This window comes from Monomorium pharaonis, chromosome 4 (assembly GCF_013373865.1).
Source record: "Monomorium pharaonis isolate MP-MQ-018 chromosome 4, ASM1337386v2, whole genome shotgun sequence".
Taxonomy (NCBI): domain Eukaryota; kingdom Metazoa; phylum Arthropoda; class Insecta; order Hymenoptera; family Formicidae; genus Monomorium; species Monomorium pharaonis.
In genome coordinates this window covers 17,855,664-17,877,670 of record NC_050470.1, presented here as the reverse complement: position 1 = coordinate 17,877,670, position 22,007 = coordinate 17,855,664, and the positions used below count along the sequence as shown (strand labels likewise).

General features: G+C 36.2%; 2 protein-coding genes across 2 annotated transcripts in view; one reads left to right on the top strand and one right to left on the bottom strand.

The window, feature by feature from the left end:
* LOC105837615 (ADP-ribosylation factor-binding protein GGA3) overlaps positions 1-20,169 on the bottom strand; it is a 133,562-nt gene extending 113,393 nt beyond the window's left edge. Inside the window, exon 1 of the mRNA XM_036285673.1 lies at positions 19,961-20,169. The gene's annotated coding sequence lies outside the window, so the exon portion shown is untranslated. The remainder of the gene's footprint in view (positions 1-19,960) is intronic.
* Positions 6,049-10,864, top strand: LOC118645364. The gene is made up of 3 exons (XM_036286239.1): positions 6,049-7,201; positions 7,278-10,567; positions 10,652-10,864. Exons 1-3 carry the CDS (start codon positions 6,049-6,051, stop codon positions 10,862-10,864), a joined length of 4,656 nt encoding a protein of 1,551 aa, XP_036142132.1.
* Positions 20,170-22,007: the final 1,838 nt, after the last annotated feature.

The window sequence follows — 22,007 nt, the reverse complement described above, 5'->3', positions numbered from 1 at the left end:
ATTTTGACGTCCCAAAATGGTCATTTACTGACTATTCTTGACGTCACGAAATGACGCTCTTATGACGTTAAAATGACAGTCGAATGTCACAAATTCCTGACGTCATGAAATGTACCGTATTTTGACGTCATAGAATGACGTGAACAATATGTTGTCAAAAAGATCTCTAAAAGATATCCTGTTTCTGAAAATCTGAAAATAACATAAAGAGACTTCTAAAAGATAACATATAATGTCAGAATGTTAACCAATGCGTTGTTTTTTGAGAACAGAAAGATATCATGAAACTAATATCTAAAAGATTTCTTAAATCGGATATCTTTAAAATGCAACTGGAGATTAAAAAATAAAATAAAAATTTTATTTTTTTTTTATTATTCTTATCAACAGTACGTACTAAATTTGGGACAAATTTTTATTAATTAATTGAATTTAAATTATATTATTTTATTTTATTCTTACTTGCCGCTGGTAGGTTTTGAACCCGGGACCTTAGGATTACAAACCTTGTACTCTATCTGCTACGCCAGTTTGAATCATGGATATGGGTACTTGTTATTGTCTACATATACCTATATGTTATAAACTGTCGCAATTATATTATTTTTTATAAAAGCAATTAAATTTTGCAAAACATATTAAAAATAAATAGCATTAACTTATTTACTTATTAATTTTATTGTTAAATTTAACTTTTTCCATAACCTTGATAATTTGATGGAAATTGCGATCTATTTAGCACTAAGACTTTGAAGCGTTCAAATAGTTAACTTGACCAATTTGAAATTATTTTCAAGATATCTAAATGTTTTCTTAAAAAAGTTCTCTTAAAGTTGAATATAATATGCTTATATAATATGCTTATGCCTTACGCCTTAAATCTCATTGTATAGACACCGCTTTAGACCGTGTCTAAAATACGTCTTAATGACGTCTTTATGTCCCGATTTAGGATGTGTGGTGTCTGGGAAAATAATCGTCAGATTATGACTGAAATATGACTTCGAAATGACGTCATCATGACGTCATATTTAGGTCATGTAAAAAAATGGTCATTTTGACGACATATGACCAGATATGACCATTTTGGGACGTCAAAATGACGTGGGCTTGCTACCTGGGTAAGACCACAAAAATATTTATAAAATATTTGAATAAATATTTATAAAATATTTAAATAAATATTATAAACATTTTATAAATATTTTATAAATATTGCGTTTTGTCTGAGATATAATTTAGCTTTATCAAAAGAACAGAGCAAAAACATATTTTTATAAGTTATTTCACATGTTATTTCGCATATGTAAAAATCAGGAAAAAAACTGTAAATTTATATTTATTTATAAAAATATTAGTTAACTACAAGTTTCATGTTTCTCTATTGAACTAATCTATAACAAATATGTATTCATGAGCATCAAGTGTTCATGGATCATCATAAAGTACTAGGTAGCGTACGATCTTCGAAGTCAAGCAACGTCGACGGCGGTTCAGAGTTGGATGGGTGACCGCGGAAGTTAGGCAATCTCAAATGTGACTATGGTGTGGTCCCAGATAGCACAAGGATATCTATTGTATGTCCAATGGATATCCGCTTCTGGACATTCGGACGTCTATTAAGAGTCTAAATAAGGTCTGTCGGACATTCAGTGGACGTCCATAGGATATACATTTGGCACAATTTTGTACGTTCATAGAAAGTCCTTTAATGGACATCCATGGGATATACGTTTGTCACAATTTCGGACATTCATAGAAAGTCCGAAATAAACCAAATTTTGGACCTATTATGGTTTGATTATTTCTTTTGGGCTTTTTTCAATTAAAAGGCTTGCTGTAATAGTGGGTTACTTCACATTTTGTAAAAATCATCGACATAAAGCATAGACTGCGCATTTCCTGCAAAAAGCTCTTGAAAAGTGTTTCGGCAGAAAGACAAAGAGGAGACATGGTCCGGGTCAATTTCTTTCTCTGTCTAGCGCCCATTATGCTACTGGTTAGAGAGAGACAGCGCTTGACCCAGACCAAAAAAAACAAAAAACGATAGTAAAAGGGAAAAAACGAAAGTAAAAAAAACGAAACGATAAAAAACAAAGAAAAAAACAATATATTATAATAGACATTAAAAAAAATACCAATAATTAATAATGTTAATAATAAATAAAAAAAAATAGTACGTATTATTTCATATTATTTCATATTATATCTAAAAGTAGACCAATTAAAATAAACCTTTTGAAAATTAAAAATAATATAATTTATTATTATTTATAAATTAATGTTAATTAGAAATATTATAAATAATACATATATATATATAATTTACAGTATTTTTTTTAGATTATATAATAAAAATAATACAGATAAATTATATAAAAGTAACCCTTACGGAAAAAACACTAAAAATAACACTTTAAAAAATACTCAAATTGAGTATAATTTGGGACAAGGAGTAAACACTCAATTCAATGTAAACACTCAACTTGAGTGTTCGCTCTTTAAGTTACTTTTAATTAGAGTGTTATTACTCTCAACTTGAATGTTTGCCATCTAATTGAGTGTTAATTTCAATGTAATCCTAAATTTAAGAATAACACTGAAATTAACATTCAATTAGATGGCAAACGTCCAAGTTGAAAGTAATACTCAAATTAATATTCAAAGCCAGCTGAGCACTCTAGTTGAATGATTATTTTAGATATTCGTTTTACGTCCATTTCTACCAATGCAGATTAATTTTAATCTCGGTGGAACCTGCTTTTTTTGCTTTTGTTTTTATTTAACATTTTCTAATCTAATGTTTGAGAGTGCACACTCAATAATTAACCCAGATAACAGTGTCTTCTTAAAGAATTCATAAAGTAGTCTTCCTTTCTGAAGAGTAATTCCTGAAGAATTCATAAAAGAATAACATAGGAAGTTACATGTATCATGATTCGAATTCCTCAGAACTTTTTAAAGTATTCATATAGAATTATTTGTTAGAATTCCTCAGAACTTCTTAAAGTATTCATATAGAATTACTTGTTGGAATTCCTCAGAACTTCTTAAGGTATTCATTAGGACTTCTCCAAGTAAATATCTCAAACGAAATTAAAAAATTTATTTTCAAGATTTCTGATAAATGTTCCGGTTTTTATAATATTGGAACGTTTCTCAGAAAAATTCAAAAAATAAAAAATTCTGATTAATTTTGTAAGAGGAAGAAGATTATACCATGTTTCAGCCAAGCCATAGTCGTACCTGTTAAAGCATGTTTAATTTCTTTACATGAAAAAACGGTCACCTATCCAAGTGTTAACCATCGCCAACGTTGCTTGACTTCGAAGACCGTACGTATCCTAACGCCCCGTGATGATCCATAAACACTTCTTGTTTATGCATACATATTTGTTAGTATATTGTTTTGTTAATTATATATAACGCATTTCGTGTATAAAAGTATAAATTAGCATTTATTAAGCGATATATAATTATAAAAATGTAATTGAAATTATCCAAACACTCGAGTAATTTCTGATGAATACTCAAAGTATTCCAAATAATAAATCGCGAGGTATTCATTGCAATGAACTCTTAAAGAATATTTCCCAGCTAGCAAAATGACGCAAACTTTGCGCGAAGTTTGCCGCAAACTCGAGCAAACCTTTGCAACAAACCCAGTGAACACATTTTATAGCGGCAATATAACATGGAAGTTACATGTAATTTAACATTGTTATTCTTGTGATATGTAGGTGCTATATGACATGGAAATAACCTGTTACGTAATATTTGTTATACGAAAGTGATCTAGCTGTTATACATCGTTTTGGCGTTACAGTTATTCAACAAAAATTGTATAATCGTAACATAACACGTTCGTATCAATGTTATTACGGAACGATGCGTCGTAGTTGACTCAGAAATCAGACATTATAACATCCTGAATGACAGATCTATTTGATAATAAAAAAAATATTATAAAGATAATGTTTTCAAAAATAACGGTTTGTCTACAATTACTGCACACAAAAAATGCACAAAATCGAAATTCATCATGTGCTGAACAAAAACAGAATAATAAATGTATACTATTCAATTTTTCTTAGAATTATGATCTATATAGTTAACCATCTAATTAATCATTTGAACGCTTCAAAGATTAGTGCTAAATAGATCGCAATTTTCATCAAATTATTAAGGTTATGGAAAAAGATAAATTTAACAATAAAATTAATAAGTAAATAAATTAATGCTATTTATTTTTAATGTTTTGCAAAATTTAATTGCTTTTATAAAAAATAATATAGTTGCGTCAATTATAACATATAGGTATATGTAGACAATAACAAGTATCCATATCGATAAGTCAAATTGGCGTAGCAGGTAGAGTACAAGGTTCGTCATCCTAAGGTCCCGGGTTCAAACCTAGCAGCAGCAAGTAAGAATAAAAAAAAAGTAACATAATTTAAATTTAATTAATTAATAAAAATTTATTCTAAATGTAGTATGTGCTGTTGATAAAAGTAATTTTTAAAAAATAAAATTTTTATTTTATTTTTCTTTGTAACTGTTGTGTAACGGTTAGATAACATGTAATTATAACATGTTATATTGCTGAGTCGGAAATTGGAACTTACATGTAAGTTACTTGTAATTTCAGAGTAACGTAACCTGTTATATTCGGTTACATTGCTGTTACACTGCTGCTATATTACTGTGTTCACTGGGAAATTACGACAAGGTGTGTCCGCATTAAACTTAGCTTTTGCTGGCAAGGCTTGTTGTAAATAGTATGACGCATATTTTATGCAAATAACAAGGTAAAATTTACTAGTAAAGCATACCCAGTGAACACAGTAATATAGCAGCAGTGTAACAGCAATGTAACCGAATATAACAGGTTACGTTACTCTGAAATTACACGTAACTTACATGTAAGTTACAATTTCCGACTCAGCAATATAACATGTTATAATTACATGTTATCTAACCGTTACACAACAGTTACAAAGAAAAATAAAATAAAATAAAAATTTTATTTTTTTAAAATTATTTTTATTGTTCGAGACTATAACAATTATATAAGTTTTAACTTTTCCCCTTTTATCGGTTCTATTTTATCCGCGAGTAGTGAGAGCTCCTGACAGCCATCGAGCTCCTGGTAGTTCATTTCTTCGATGCACCGAGTCGCGCGGCGCTGTCACTAGCTCCTCACGCGCGCGATTTTCGTTTGCTCTCATCACCGGTAACTATGCATCTCGATAACTATGCAAATAAACATACCCAAAAAAGGGCACGTCCGAATCCATGCCCAAATAAGTCTCGATATCGGTTCCCTACCGCCTCTTTTCTTGCCTCCGATCGTAATTGTTTTACGATGCATAATTCGTCAGTCTCTCGCAGCCCGGCACCTAAATCAGATCGTCCAGCAGATCTCTCCCGTCTTCCGCCGATCCTAGCTGCGGGGATTCACTTCCGCCTTTCCCTATCATTCGCGCCGTGATAGTGCGATTGAGTTATTAATTCATCCGATCCTGCCAAGCATTTCTTAATTTTCATAACCGCGTGAATGTTGTGAGTGTTACGTCCGTGCGCAGGTGACCGTTTCTTTCCCACGAACGTCCTCTGCCTCGCGTACAAGATCTCCGTCGGATCGCGCGCAAGATCTCCGGATTCGCGAGGGCCTCGATCTCGTGGCTCTGCAAGATTTCCGCGTCGATTAGGCAGCGCAATATCAGGACGTATCAAGATATCCGACACATTGTAAAAGATACGGTTCGCCCCTCGCTTCGAGCGTTCGGTTTTGAATAAATAATTCAGTGTGAGTGACATCAACGCCTCCTCTTTATTCCTATCACCTCCCGTAAACCTCCCGCATTCCTGACCACTCACTTCGCGTCTCTATCGGGACGGATCCCGGCAATTCTCCCCGTGCGATCGCGTTTACCCTACGCACGCGCGAACAAATTTGGTCTTTCGAGCCGGATCGGAGTGAGTTCTAAATTCGCGGTCACGCGGAGGTGATTCCAGTGAGTTACGTGATAATTCGTGTCGCTCACCATGGCGGACATTCTTGAGAGGCAAAGAACGATCCAGAGGATGATCGAACGTGCCCTCGAGAACTTCAAAAAAATTGGAAAGGGCAATCTGACCACGGCAAAGATTTGTTCCCGCATCCTGCTTCTCAAGGACAACTGGAGCCAATTCGTGACTGGGCATGCTGCTTTGAAGGAAGCGATTCCCAAGGTCAAACGAGAGGAGTTCCCGTACTTCAGCGAGAACCATTTCGAGAGAGCCCAGGATGCCTACCTCACCGCTCTGGACTACATGGCGGATTGCTTAGAGGAGCTCGAGCCGACTGTGAGTCCGAACCATTCAAGTATCTTCTACGTCGACCGACGTCAGGATGCGCCCGCGACCGCGTCCGCGTTCTCGTTGCAGCATCTCCCTTCCATTCAATTACCGCCGTTCGATGGTAAACCCGACGAATGGGCACAGTTCCGCGATCAGTTTACTACGCTAATTCGCGACAATAAAGACTTGAATGATTTCGCTCGCATGCATTTCCTCTCCTCGTGTTTAAAAGGCCGCGCCGCAGAATGTATTACGCATCTTCCTATTACCGCGGAGAATTTTGAACTCGCGTGGGCCGCGTTAACCTCGCGCTACGAGAACAAGCGGCGCACACTTAATATTCATCTCTCCGCTCTGCTCGGTCTTCCTAGCGTACCGCGTGAATCGGCTTCCGAGTTACAATCTTTACATGATAAGGTTGCGGCCGCTCTAAAATCCTTCTCGAATTTGGATCGCAATACCGACAATCTCTGGAACGATATGCTCGTATATTTTGTCACGCAGAAACTCGATCCGATCACGCGGAAGGCTTGGAATTTACAGGAAAGCGGTCGCGACAATCCGCCTACGTACGACGATCTTAAACGCTTTCTCGAACATCGCATTCGCAGATTGAAAAACAACGCAATCTGCGCCCCCGTGAAGCCCGGTGCAAAAACCGCTCCATCCGATCGCGTTCACGCTGCTACCGCGTCAGCGAACGTGCCGCCAAAGTGCCCGCTATGCGACACGCCCCATTATCTAAATTCCTGCGTTAAGTTCAGGGAAAAGAATCCGAATCAACGTCGAGAAATGGTGAAGCAGCAAAAACGTTGTTTCAATTGCTTGAGCGAAAAGCATACAGTTATGTCGTGCAAAAGTAAATTCTCATGTCGAGTTTGCAAGAAACGGCATCATTCGCTTCTCCATCTCGATTCGGATTCTTCTTCCACCAGATTCTTTTTCCGACCCGGATCCGACAAGTTTCGATCCCATCAGTATTATCATTGGGGCCGATCTATACAGTACTTTACTTCTTGGCGGCGTCCGCAAGGGAGACGTCGGCCAGCCGATCGCCCAAAATTCCGTTCTTGGATGGATTATTTCCGGACCGATTGATTTTCCCGCGGCGAGATCCCCGTCGCACTCATCCATACAGAGCTCTCACGCCAGTATCTCCACACACCAAATTTCGTGTTCTCCTGCTCTCGAGGATGAGCTTCGTCGTTTTTGGGAAGTCGAGGAACTTCCACGTCAATCTATTCTCTCGCCGCAAGAGAGACAATGCGAAACGCATTTCCGAGAGACTCATTCTCGCAATTCCGATGGGCAATATATCGTTCGCCTTCCGTTTAAATCCCCTCCCCCTCTCGATATCGGAGCGTCGCGTCTCCAAGCCGAGCGTATGTTAAACACGTTAACGCGGCGGTTTAAAAACAATTCGGCATTGGCAAGCAAATATCGAAAATTTCTCGCGGAATATGAACGTCTTGATCACATGCGACCTTCGCCTCAACCGCAGAGCGAAACCATGCAGTGTGTTTACATTCCGCATCACGGGGTAATCCGAGAAAATAACGCTACCACCCCTCTCCGCATTGTGTTCAATGCATCAAGCGCCACTTCCAACGGGTCTTCGTTAAATGACCATTTACTCGCCGGTCCGAAATTACAAACCGACATTACGTCAATTTTATTGCAATGGCGACGACACCGATTCATATATTCATCCGATATCGCGAAGATGTATCGCCAAATTCGCGTCGATCAACGCGATCTCAATTACCAACGCATTTTATGGAATGCAACACCGCATGAACCGCCTACTGACTACCAGCTGTTAACAGTCACGTACGGTATGTCCTGCGCGCCCTTCCTCGCTCTTCGCGTTTTGAAACAACTCGTCGACGACGAAGGTCACCGATTTCCGCTCGCGGTATCCATTCTACGCGAGAACATTTACATCGACGATATTCTATTCGGCGCAGACAACGCGGAGTTCATTCGACAAGCGCGAGACCAAGTAATCGCTATCCTGAAATGCGGCGGATTCGATTTAAGAAAATGGGCCAGTAATTCGCCCGCTCTCCTCGCGGATCTTGATCCCGCCACTCTGAGTTCGGCAGACAAAAAACCTTTCTCCCCTGACGAACAAATCAAGGTTCTCGGTATCGGGTGGAATCCTACCACCGATATTTTTGAATTCAGCGTCGCACTTTCGAGCCCCGTTCCATCTAGCAAACGTACCATTCTGTCCGCTATTGCGAAACTGTACGACCCTCTCGGATGGGTCACTCCAGTCATTATAACCGCGAAAATTCTTATGCAGCAATTATGGCGACAGAAATTAAACTGGGATGATACGCTTCCCCCCACTCTGTTGTCTCGGTGGGAAGATATTTATTCTCGATTCGGGCATTTAAAAAATTTGCAGATCTCGCGATGGTGCGGATTGGACGTTGAGTCCGCTGAAATACACGGCTTCGCCGACGCGTCGAACACTGCTTACGCTGCTGCCGTGTATCTTAAAGTTGTTTCGTCGGGACAAACTACCATTTCCTTGCTAGTAGGTAAATCAAAGGTCGCGCCGTTAAAACCGCTAAGCGTGCCACGATTAGAATTATCAGCTGCACTACTACTCTCCCGACTTGTCAATTTCGTGCGCGAATCACCCGGTTACAGCAATCTTCCGTACTTTTGTTGGACGGACTCCACGATCGTCCTCGCGTGGGTGACTCAGCATCCGTCGCGATGGAAGACATTTGTTGCCAATCGCGTCAATGAAATTCAATCTCGTCTTCCAAACGGGAAGTGGCAACACGTCTCGACAGAAGACAATCCCGCGGATTGTGCTTCGCGCGGCCTACTCGGCAACGAAATCGTCAGTCACGACTTGTGGTGGCACGGACCATCTTGGCTGCGCCTTGATGCTCCCGCATGGCCTTGCTCCGACGCACGACTACCTCCGCAAGCTCCATTAGAGGAAAAGGTCATAGCCTTGCAATGCTCTCCCCCGAACGACACTTGGGATCTCCCGACGCGATATTCCTCATGGCCTAAATTAATTCGCGTCACCGCCTATATTTTGAAGTTCATACGCTTATGCCGCCGCTCCTGTTCTAACGACAATTCATTGTCATCCTCCTCACAACCACTTATTATTTCCGCATCGGAATGCAACAATGCACGAATATTTTGGTTAAAAAAGATTCAATCGAGCATATTTCCGGCTGAAATACATTCTCTGGCCAACAATCATCCCTTCTCATCAAAATGTTCGATTCTCGCTCTCCGACCGTTCATTGATAAGGACGGAGTTCTACGCGTGGGTGGGCGATTGGCTAAGACCCCGCTCTCATTTTCGGTTCGGCATCCTATTCTCCTGGCGGCCCATCCACTAGTGTCGCTAATCGTCACTCAAGCTCATTTACGGGCATTGCATGCCGGACCTCAGCTTACGATAAGTCTGTTACGTCGCGATTTCTGGATTCTCCGCGCTCGTAACATCGTAAGATCAATAATTCATAACTGTGTCGTATGTACGCGCGAACGCGCCGCGATTCCGACCCAACTTATGGGTAACCTTTCCGAGCCTCGTGTGTCTGCGTCTGCTCGCAGTTTTTTGCATTGCGGGGTAGATTATGCTGGTCCCGTGCAGATTCGCGCTTCTGCGGATCGAGGCATTACTTCACGAAAAGCCTATATCGCCCTTTTCGTTTGCTTAGCGACCAGAGCGATACATTTGGAATTAGTCGGAGATTACTCCACCTCGGCTTTTTCAAACGCTTTTTCCCGTTTTTGCGCACGTCGCGGCCTTCCCCAAGCCATGTATTCTGATAACGGTACAACGTTTGTCGGAGCTGATCGCGAGATGACCAAAGCGTACAGAGCGGCTGTGCGCGATCCTAATTTTTTAAACTTAACCGCATCCGATAATGTGACGTGGAACTTCATTCCACCGTCTGCTCCACACTTCGGCGGCTTGTGGGAGGCCGGCGTCCGAAGCGTTAAAAATCATTTGCGTCGCGTATTAGGCACTCATCGGCTCACCTTCGAGGAATTCACAACTTTGTTATGCAGGATCGAAGCCTGCTTAAATTCCCGCCCGATCGCGCCTCTTTCGAATACGCTGGACGATTACGAATATTTAACTCCGGGTCATTTTCTGGTCGGATCCGCTCTTATTGTAAATCCGGAACCATCGCTTCTTCAGCTCAACGAGAACCGCCTTTCGCGATGGCAACTCGTGCGACACATCACCGAGCGATTCTAGAAATTATGGTATAATGATTATGTTACCACATTACAACAACGAACAAAATGGCGACAGGTCAAGCCGCAACTTCAGGTCGGTCAACTCGTTCTCTTACGAAACTCCACATTACCTCCATGTAAGTGGGAGCTTGGCCGAGTGACACAGTGTCACGCTGGATCCGACGGATTAGTTCGTGTGGTTACTGTCAAAACAGCCACATCAGAGTATCAACGACCTATCGTTAAACTATGCGTTCTCCCGATTAATAGCGAGGCGTCGAGCAACTAATTACGTTTTTTTTAATTTGGTGTCTCTGTTAGTTCCTAAGTTAGATTTAAGCGTTCTACGATCAATTTTATGTTACTTGTTTTATCCGCGTTTAGTCATGTAATTTCTACTGTATTGCGTCATGGCGGGCGGAAGGGAACTCCGCAATTTCATTCTGATGTAACGACATTTCGGAATTAACCACTTAATTCCGAGGCGGGCGGTATGTTCGAGACTATAACAATTATATAAGAGTTTTAACTTTTCCCCTTTTATCGGTTCTGTTTTATCCGCGAGTAGTGAGAGCTCCTGACAGCCATGGAGCTCCTGGTAGTTCATTTCTTCGATGCACCGAGTCGCGCGGCGCTGTCACTAGCTCCTCACGCGCGCGATTTTCGTTTGCTCTCATCACCGGTAACTATGCATCTCGGTAACTATGCAAATAAACATACCCAAAAAAGGGCACGTCCGAATCCATGCCCAAATAAGTCTCGATATCGGTTCCCTACCGCCCCTTTTCTCGCCTCCGATCGTAATTGTTTTACGATGCATAATTCGTCAGTCTCTCGCAGCCCGGCACCTAAATCAAATCGTCCAGCAGATCTCTCCCGTCTTCCGCCGATCCTAACTGCGGGGATTCACTTCCGCCTTTCCCTATCATTCGCGCCGTGATAGTGCGATTGAGTTATTATCCGATCCTGCCAAGCATTTCTTAATTTTCATAACCGCGTGAATGTTGTGAGTGTTACGTCCGTGCGCAGGTGACCGTATCTTTCCCGCGAACGTCCTCTGCCTCGCGTACAAGATCTCCGTCGGATCGCGCGCAAGATCTCCGGATTCGCGAGGGCCTCGATCTCGTGGCTCTGCAAGATTTCCGCGTCGATTAGGCAGCGCAATATCAGGACGTATCAAGATATCCGACACATTGTAAAAGATACGGTTCGCCCCTCGCTTCGAGCGTTCGGTTTTGAATAAATAATTCAGTGTGAGTGACATCAACGCCTCCTCTTTATTCCTATCACCTCCCGTAAACCTCCCGCATTCCTGACCACTCACTTCGCGTCTCTATCGGGACGGATCCCGGCAATTCTCCCCGTGCGATCGCGTTTACCCTACGCACGCGCGAACATTTATCAACAGCACATACTACATTTAGAATAAATTTTTATTAATTAATTAAATTTAAATTATGTAATTTTTTATTTTATTCTTACTTGTCGCTGCTAGGTTTGAACCCGGGACCTTAGGATGACGAACCTTGTACTCTACCTGCTACGCCAATTTGATTCATCGATATAGGTACTTGTTATTGTCTACATATACTTATATGTTATAAACTGTCGTAATTATATTATTTTTTATAAAAGCAATTAAATTTTGCAAAACATATTAAAAATAAATAGCATTAACTTATTTACTTATTAATTTCATTGTTAAATTTAACTTTTTCCATAACCTTGATAATTTGATGGAAATTGCGATCTATTTAGCACTAAGACTTTGAAGCGTTCAAATGATTAATTAGATGGTTAACTATATAGATCATAATTCTAAGAAAAATTGAATAGTATACATTTATTATTCTGTTTTTGTTCAGCACATGATGAATTTAGATTTTGTGCATTTTTTGTGCGCAGTAATTGTAGACAAACCGTTATTTTTGAAAACATTATCTTTATAATAATTTTTTTTATTATTAAATAGATCTGTCATTCAAGATGTTATAATGTCTGATTTCTGAGTCAACTACGACGCATCGTTCCGTAATAACATTGATACGAACGTGTTATGTTACGATTATACAATTTTTGTTGAATAACTGTAACGCCAAAACGATGTATAACAGCTAGATCACTTGCGTATAACAAATATTACGTAACAGGTTATTTCCATGTTATATAGCACCTACATATCACAAGAATAACAATGTTAAATTACATGTAACTTCCATGTTACATTGCCGCTATAAAATGTGTTCACTGGGTAACAACAAATTTGCAGCAAGAACAAGGCAAACCTTGCTGTACACAATATGATAGCAAATTTGTGGCAAGAACAGGACAAATATTGTCGAAATTTAGATCAACAAAAATGATTATTAGACTGAAATATTAGACTGATTAGTCCAATATCAAATGTGAATGGTGCAATCGTACTTGATTCTCTGTTCTCGACGAGCCCCTTTTATTAATCCAGTAGGTAAATTTTTTTCACGAGAAATGCGCCATCTCGAGATAGATAGTAAAGTCAGAAATAAAGTTTAAAACCCGATAATGCAACCCTTACGGAAAAAACACTAAAAATAACACTTGAAAAAAAAACTCAAGTTGAGTGTAATTTGGGACAAGAGGTAAACACTCAATTCAGTGTAAACACTTAACTTGAGTGTTCGCTCTTTAATTTACTTTTAATTAGAGTGCTATTACTCTTAACTTGAATGTTCGCCATCTAATTTAGTGTTAATTTCAATGTTAATCCTAAATTTAAGAATAACACTGAAATTAACTCTCAATTAGATGGCAAATATCCAAGTTGAAAGTAATACTCAAATTAATACTCAAAGCCAGCTGAACACTCTAATTGAATGTTTATTTTAGATATTCGTTTTATGTCCATTTCTACCAATGCAGATTAATTTTAATCTCGGTTGAACGTGTTTTTTTTGCTTTTGTTTTTATTTAATATTTTCTAATCCAATGTTTGAGAGTACACACTCAATATTAAGTGTATACCTTCAACCGATAGATGTTGAGTGTACATCTCCAACATTTCAGTGTTCACACTTTATGTTGGAAGTATACACTCATTTATTGTGTGTTATATCCAAATGTTGAGAGTATACTTTTAAATATTCAGTATTTAAATCCAAACTTTAGTATGAACACTCAATCATTGGGTGTACACAGTCAATGTTCGAGTATAAACACTCAATCTTTAGTGTAAATACTCAAGATTTGAGCGTATACACCTAAATTTGGGAGTAAACTCCCAAAATCGAGTATTAACACTCAATTTTGAGTGTAAACTCTCAAAATTAGAGTGTTTTTTTCGTAAGGGAACCCTGTTATTTGCATAAAATGTGCGTCACACTATTTGCGACAAGCCTTGCCAACAAAAACTAAGCTGTTTACGGATACACCTTGTCGCAATTTTGTTGCGAAAGTATACTTGGCAAGTTTTATTTTGTTCTTGCTACTAATTTGCCGTTATTCTGTGCTTAACAAGATTTCCTGTTTCTGCCATAAATTTATTGTCATGTCGTGTAGCAAGGTTTGCTCTGTTATTTGCTTAAATTTTGCATTTTATCGTGTCGGAACAAATCTTGTAATTTCTATACGTAATATTTATGTACAAGTCTTTCTTTGTTATTTGCAGCATCGTGTGATGAAAACTTTTAGAAAACAAAGCAACAGACAATTACTTGTCATAAAATTGTTGTCAAAATTGAAACAATCCTTGCTGTAAAGCTTTCACGATATGTGATTTTAACAGGCCTGGCTAGCTGGGTTCAATGTGAACTCATTGTGGCTAATTCCTGAAAAATTATGTATTCATTTTTCTACTTCGCCAAGTATTCTTTAAAATGACTTCTGTATGAATACTCTAAATATTCCAAATAATAAATCGCGAGGTATTTATTACAATGAATTCTTAAGGAATACTTCAATGTGAACTCATTGTGGTTAATTCCTCAAAAATTCTATATGTATTCATTTTTCTAGTTCTCCAAGTATTCATTAAAATGACTTCTTTAGGAATTTCTGTTCATCTCTGTGTTTTCTGGGAAGTGTATACCTTCAACCGATAGATGTTGAGTGTACATCCCCAACGTTTCAGTGTTCACACTTTATGTTGGAAGTATACACTCATTTATTGTGTGTTATATCCAAATGTTGAGGGTATACTTTTAAATATTCAGTATTTAAATCCAAATTTTAGTATGAACACTCAATCATTGGGTGTACACACTCAATATTCGAGTATAAACACTCAATCTTTAATGTAAATACTCAAGATTTGAGCGTATACACCTAAATTTGGGAGTAAACTCCCAAAATCGAGTATTAACACTCAATTTTGAGTGTAAACTCTCAAAATTAGAGTGTTTTTTCCGTAAGGGAAGATCCAAGTGCGGACATAAATCAGATATCCAGCACAGGACGTTCTGAATAGAACATCCTTTTAGAACATTTTAATTCCAATAATGGACATCCTATGAATGCCCATTTTATGTCCATGGACATGCGGACCTGAATTGGACTTAAAATGGACGTGGAACATCCAATGCTATTTGGGATGGGTCAGGATGCTTGTTGAGAAATAACGTAAATTTTTTTTTTACATTATAATTATGTTATTTCGATATTTTCATAATGCAAGTACTGCATATACATGTACCCGAAATATTTTCTAAAACGTCTTTTACTATCTTTATATACTTTTAAACAAAATAACGGCTTTTACTATCTGGGATAGTTATAAAAATGACGTTAAAATGTCATTATTAGATGTAATCTAATGTCGTCTTTATTAGATGTAATCAAAAAACGTATATTTTGTCATATATAAATATAACAATAAAATACCGTCAAATGTGCGATACTAGCTTCTTGAAAATGACGTCAATAATATGAAAATAATGACGTATTTTTGACGTCAATACCCAAATAGCACCATACGTCTTATGGACATCCGTTTTACATCCATTTTTCGACCATACGTCCATGGACATAAAACGGACGTCTAATGAACGTCCATATAAGAACACATACTGGCTAATAATAAACAGATGTCCAATGGACATCCATTTGCTTCCACTTTATATAATTAATATATGGATAAACATTGTATGTCTAATGGATGTTCGTACCTGGATTTGTTTTTATCCATTTCTTCTTCTTAAAAAAACGGAAATCTTTTAAATTTTGTATTGTATAACGTATCATCTATTATATTCAATGAGTATTTTATGAGACACTAAACATAAATTTTATAAGCCTATGAATTTGCCAGAAAGTCGACTTTATATTATTGACTTAGTTAATTTTCATTCCACTGACGACAAGAAGTATTCCTCTATCTTTTCTTTTTAAGTTTTATATATTTCTAATAAGTACTATATGATAAAAGTATTGTGATATTATTATTATTAATTACATAATTAATTATAATTATATACGCATAATAAATGTCCGAAGTGTGTCCATTAAATGTTCAAATTTTGTCCATAAAGTGTCCAAAATTCGTCCATGAACGTCCAGTGAAAGACGTCTTATGGATGTCCAGTGCAGTTGCAAATGGATATACAATGGACGTCCATTGTATATCCATTGTACTCAATATGGATATCCATTGGACGTACACAAAGTCCGGAATGAACGTCCATCGTACGTACATAGGATGTACTTGTGCTATCTGGATATATGACGTCGTTAAGATGAGACAAACGTACGTCAGTTTTACGACATTTAGACGTCATTTTATCTCGACATTATGACGTCTGGTTCGTCATAAAATGACCAAAAAATGCCGTCAATTAGACGACATCTTGCTACCTGGAAAGTTAGCTCGCATTTCCGAACGTCCAAAAAATATTTTTTTTTAATGTTGGTCCGGCGGAGACTAATTTATCCTTACGTATTTTGATCCGCTGAATCCAAATTCAAAGTCAAAATAAAAGAGTTAAATATAATAAGAAAAGGAAGTGAATTTTCTACGCTATACATTCACAGAAGCTCAGACTTGTCATACGTATTGAATTTTCCCCGGTAATGTGGTTACGCAAGCCTGCACGCTCCGAATTTAAGATCCAAACTACTTTTACAAGGTGTTTTTTTGGAGGTTAGGAAAAAATGAGCCAATTCAACAATTTTGACCTTGAATTTGAATTCAACGGATCAAAATACATAAGGATAGACTAGTCTGGTCCGCCAAACTTACATTAAAAAAAAATATTTTTTGAGGTTAGAAAAAATGAGCCAATTCAATAATTCTGACCTTGGATTCGAATTCAGCGGGTCAAAATACATAAGGATTGACTAGTCTGGTCCGTCCGTCAACCACTTTTTTTGTGTGCCTGTGATAATTGTTCGTCCTTGAAATATCTCCTATCAAATTTCTATATGTTTCTATCAATTTCTATTTAATTTTTTACTTAGTACGAGATTGAACTCTCTCGGGAGTCAAATGCAGCCGACCCGCTATATAAAGACCACCCGCAACACGATTAAGACAAACAATAATCAATTTCTTTCGCTACGAGAGGACGATGTGAAAGAGGACTGCTACATATTACTTTTATGATTTACTCATTTTAATTGAGTAAACGATTCTGTACAAGAAAAGTAAAACGTTTACATTTTTTAAACTAGATTTACGATAGGTAATCTATACGAAAAATACGATACAGAAAAATAGAAAGTCTAATAAGCAATCTAATATTTACGAACCAAAAACACGATAGAATACGATTAATTTTGTATAAAACATGACTAGATATAGAAAAATTGATTAAAAACGATAGGTAATCTATACGAAAAATACGATACAGAAATATAGAAAGCCTATCGTATATTTCAGATAACCGATTTAATATTTACAAATCAAAAACACGATTCAATTAGATAAAACTTTTTCTTATCTGATTCTATCGGACTTTTGAGCAGGGAAGTCATCACGATGTTAGTTTGCATAGGAACTTCGAGGTAAAGCATCATCGGCGGCGGCTAACAATTGGATGGGTGACCGATTATAGAATTAAATAATAGTCCAGATATAGTAGCACAAGGACGTCCATTGTATGTACAATGGATATCCGCTTCTGGACATTCGGACGTCCATTAAGAGTCCAAATAAGGTCCGTCGGACATTCGATGGACGTCCATAGGATATACGTTTGGCACAACTTTGTACATTCATAGAAAGTTCTTTAATGGACATCCATGGGATATACGTTTGTCACAATTTCGGACATTCATAGAAAGTCCGAAATAAACCAAATTTTGGACCTATTATGATTTGATTATTTCTTTTTGGCCTTTTTCAATTAAAGGGCTTGCTGCAATAGTGGGTTAATCCACATTTTGTAAAAATCATCGACATAAAACATGGACTGCGCATTTCCTGCAAAAAGTCTCTTGAAAAGTGTCCGGCAGAAAGAAAAAAAGGAAACATGGTCCAGGTCAATTTCTTTCTTTGTCTAGCGCCCATTATGCTACTGGTTAGACAGAGACAGCGCTTGACCCAGACCAATTGCTGTGTCCCTCTTTTGATCGGAAAAAGAAACGAAAAAGAAAAAGAAACGATAATAAAAAAGAAAAAGAAACGATAATAAAAAAAAAAAAAGAAACGAAAATAAAAAAACAAAACGATAAAAAACGGGAAAAAAACAATAATGTATTATAACAAACATTTAAAAAAATATCAATAATTAATAGTGTTAATAATAAATAAAAAAATAATACGTATTATTTCATATTATTTCATATTATATCTAAAAGTAGAACAATTAAAATAAACCTTTTGAAAATTAAAAATAATATAATTTATTATTATTTATAAATTAATGTTAATTAGAACTATTGTAAATAATATATATATATATATATATATATATATATATATATAATTTACAATATTTCTTTTAGATTATATAATAAAAATAAAGATAAATTATATAAAAGTAAGATCCAAGTGCGGATATAAATCAGATATCCAGCATAAGACGTTCTGAATAGAACATCCGTTTTAATTCAAATAATGGACATCTATGAGTGTCCTATGAATGTCCATTTTATATCCATGGACATGTGGACCTGAATTGGACTTAAAATGGATGTCCTTGGAACATCCAGTGCTATTTGGGAGATGAACACGTGTAACTAGGTTTGTTTGACCACGCTCAAGATTATCGTAGAAATTAAGCGATACTAAATTTGTGAATTTAAATGTATTTGCACGGAAACAGTACTAACTTTTTCAATTCTTTTTATTGCATTTGCTGTCCTGGAATTGGATAAATATTGTTTTATAATATTGGTCCAATATTATTAAATCAATATTGGTGCAATATTATTAGACCAATATTGGTCCAATATCATTGAACCAATATTAGTTTAATAAAATGAAATGTCTACCTTACAATATTGAACCAATATTAGGAAAACAATTTACATTCAATATATTTCCAATAATTTGCCAATTTTGCGCCTAGATATATTATTACTAGAGTATTGACAATACATTGTACATATTTTTTAAATCTCTTTTTGTGCTACGTCTAATAAAAGAGATAAAGTCACTCTTAGCTTAGCTTATGTTAAAATATAAATTAATACATATACTGTTTATTCTTAAAAAACATTCTGTATATTCCTCTAATTAGATGCAGATTATGGACATATCTACATTTGTATGCAATATTAGAATTTCAATTATGTGAGTTATAATGTATTTGTGTACACCCCGCGCGCACGCACATTGTAATACATACTGTATAATTAAACACTTATAGCGTTTTAGAAAAATTATGTTTGTATAATAATCAGTAGCATTTTTTTCACAACAAATGTTTCTAATATTTTGTTATAACTAGCCAACTTATGCCTCTGACAGTAAATAAAAAATAATCTACTACAATCAACTCTGGCATTTCCCTTGTAAATAGCTAACTCATGATTTATGCCTCTGGCAGCAAATTAAAAATTGGCTGGCTCATGACAATCGCTTCTAACACTTTTCTTACAAATAGCCAACTCACGATAAACGCCTCTGACATTTTTTAAAAAACTAGCCAGCTCATGATGTACACCTCTGGCTTTTTTTTTTTAAATAGCTAGCTCACGATTTACGCCTCTGACATTTTTTAGAAATTAGTCAGCTCATGATTTACACCTCTAACATTTTCTTACTAGTAATCAGCCCATGATAAATGCTTCTGACACTACTACTACTATTATTACTACTATTACTTAAAAAAAATAAAGAATAGCAAATTTTACATGTAATCTCATTGCAATAACCTTATATGCTTATCCCTTTTTACGAATCCAGATTAGTAGAATATAACGTGCAACTACAAAATTTACAATTAAAACGAAGTTACAGTTGCAAACTTACAGGTCTGTCCCAACTCAGCGTAGAAGAATCGTGAGCCGAGTGCACTGCACTTGTTTTTACCTGTCCGCCCGCCGCTGTTGTTTCGATAGAGCGAGTCGGAGAATAAACAAACTAGATGGTGGCAAAAGTATAAGCGTTTCGTCTATCCTTTTTTATTTATTCTCTGTCTCTATTAAAACGGCGCGCGGCAGAAAGGTAAAAGTGTGTGGTTTGTCGATTGCCTACATATGACGCGATGTCAGAGTGTGTTTCAATTCTGAGCCCGTGCACACTCACACACACACGCACACACACGTCACGCGCTCAGCTACGTTTGGCGTACCAACGTCAGTGTCATTCCGTTTTTTTGTCCTCTTCCCTTTAACTCCGACTTAGAGGCGATCGCGGGATCTAAATGTTTTTGGCGTATGTTTATCGCGCGGACACCGCCGCAGCGGCTCTCGCAATTATTATGATCGATACATGATTATAAAAATAATTATATACAATTTAATCAATTGCAATAACAATTGTATATTAGAAAAAATAAAAAAATTACTTCAGGTTTAAATATTTTTTATAAATTTAGAAGTAAAATGTTAATTAATTATTAATGAAAATTTAAAAAATAAAAGATTAGATGTTAAAGATTTTTTGTTGAAAAAATACAGATTTAATTCACAACACAGATCAATACAGATTTTATTCTCATAAAAATATAAATTAGAGAATTAAAATTTTAAATTCCGATAAAACTTATAATTAAAAATTAACATTTTAATTTTTAATTGGATATTTATGTTACATTTTATATTTGTGCCGTATGTTGCAGAACAATTTTCACGTTTTATTGCACTTAATAACAAAAAATAATTGTTTTTTTTAGTAATAAAGTAACATATTTACATATTTATCTTTTTACTTTTATACTAGACAACTGCAGTTACGCGCATTTCATGTGTCTTATTTTTTGTTATATGAATTTTATTATACATATAATATAATTCTTTATTCACTTCAGCATTACAATGCCAAGAAGGAGACTTGGTTTACAATTTTTCTATCACACATACCTCCATCCATCCATTTAACTGTCTATCTTAACTAATATGTCGTATTTATTCATATCGTATAACATCCCCTACAGCATGAAATATTGCTGCAACGTTGCAGAAATATTATTTTGCAAGATTGGAATATTGCAGAAAATATTGCTGCAATATTGCAGCAATATTCCTATGTCCGCTCCAAAACAATATTGTGCAATATGTCTGCAATATTTCTGCAATATTCCCCGTAAGATTTCTGTAATATTTCAGCAATATTGCTGCAATATTTCTTGTAAGATTGCTGTAATATTTCTGAAACGTTAATGCGCAATATGAAGGAAATGTTGCAGGTGGTTAAATTAATCAAATAATATGTAAGATGTGTATTATACGAAAAACGGAAAATGAATTTATTGTCATACCGTTACGGCACAATAATTAAAAAAATTATTAATTAAAAAAGTAATTAATTAAATTAACATACACCAACGGATATCGAATATCGTTCCATTCTAGATTTAAGTAAGCATTAAAATGAAGCAAGTCCAGAAAATGCCCATCCTGATCAATTTATACGCTAGAATTACACATGCATGTATGGTTCACACATGTTTAATTAATGTATTATATACAAAATTACCTTTTTAAAAAAAAGGTATAAAAAAGCGCCAAGTATACGCGCGCATGAAACGCCCTCAAAAATCTATTTTTGTACAAAATAATTTTAATTTGGCACTACAAATGTACAAAATTTTAATAAAATTTTCTTTTCCCCCAAAAACAACAAATAATTTAATTTCTCTACAAAAGTAATGATATGAAGAAAATGCGCCAACCATGAAAATGGATGTTCATACAAACTAAAACATCCACTTTTACAAATAATTATTTGTACAAATATTATAAATAAATATTTTAATACAAATTTTACTACAAAAACTTGGCGCCGCTAAACCGAATAATTTGCCAGCTCTCTTTCTTTTTCTTTAGGTTTAGCGGCGCCAAGTTTTTGTAGTAAA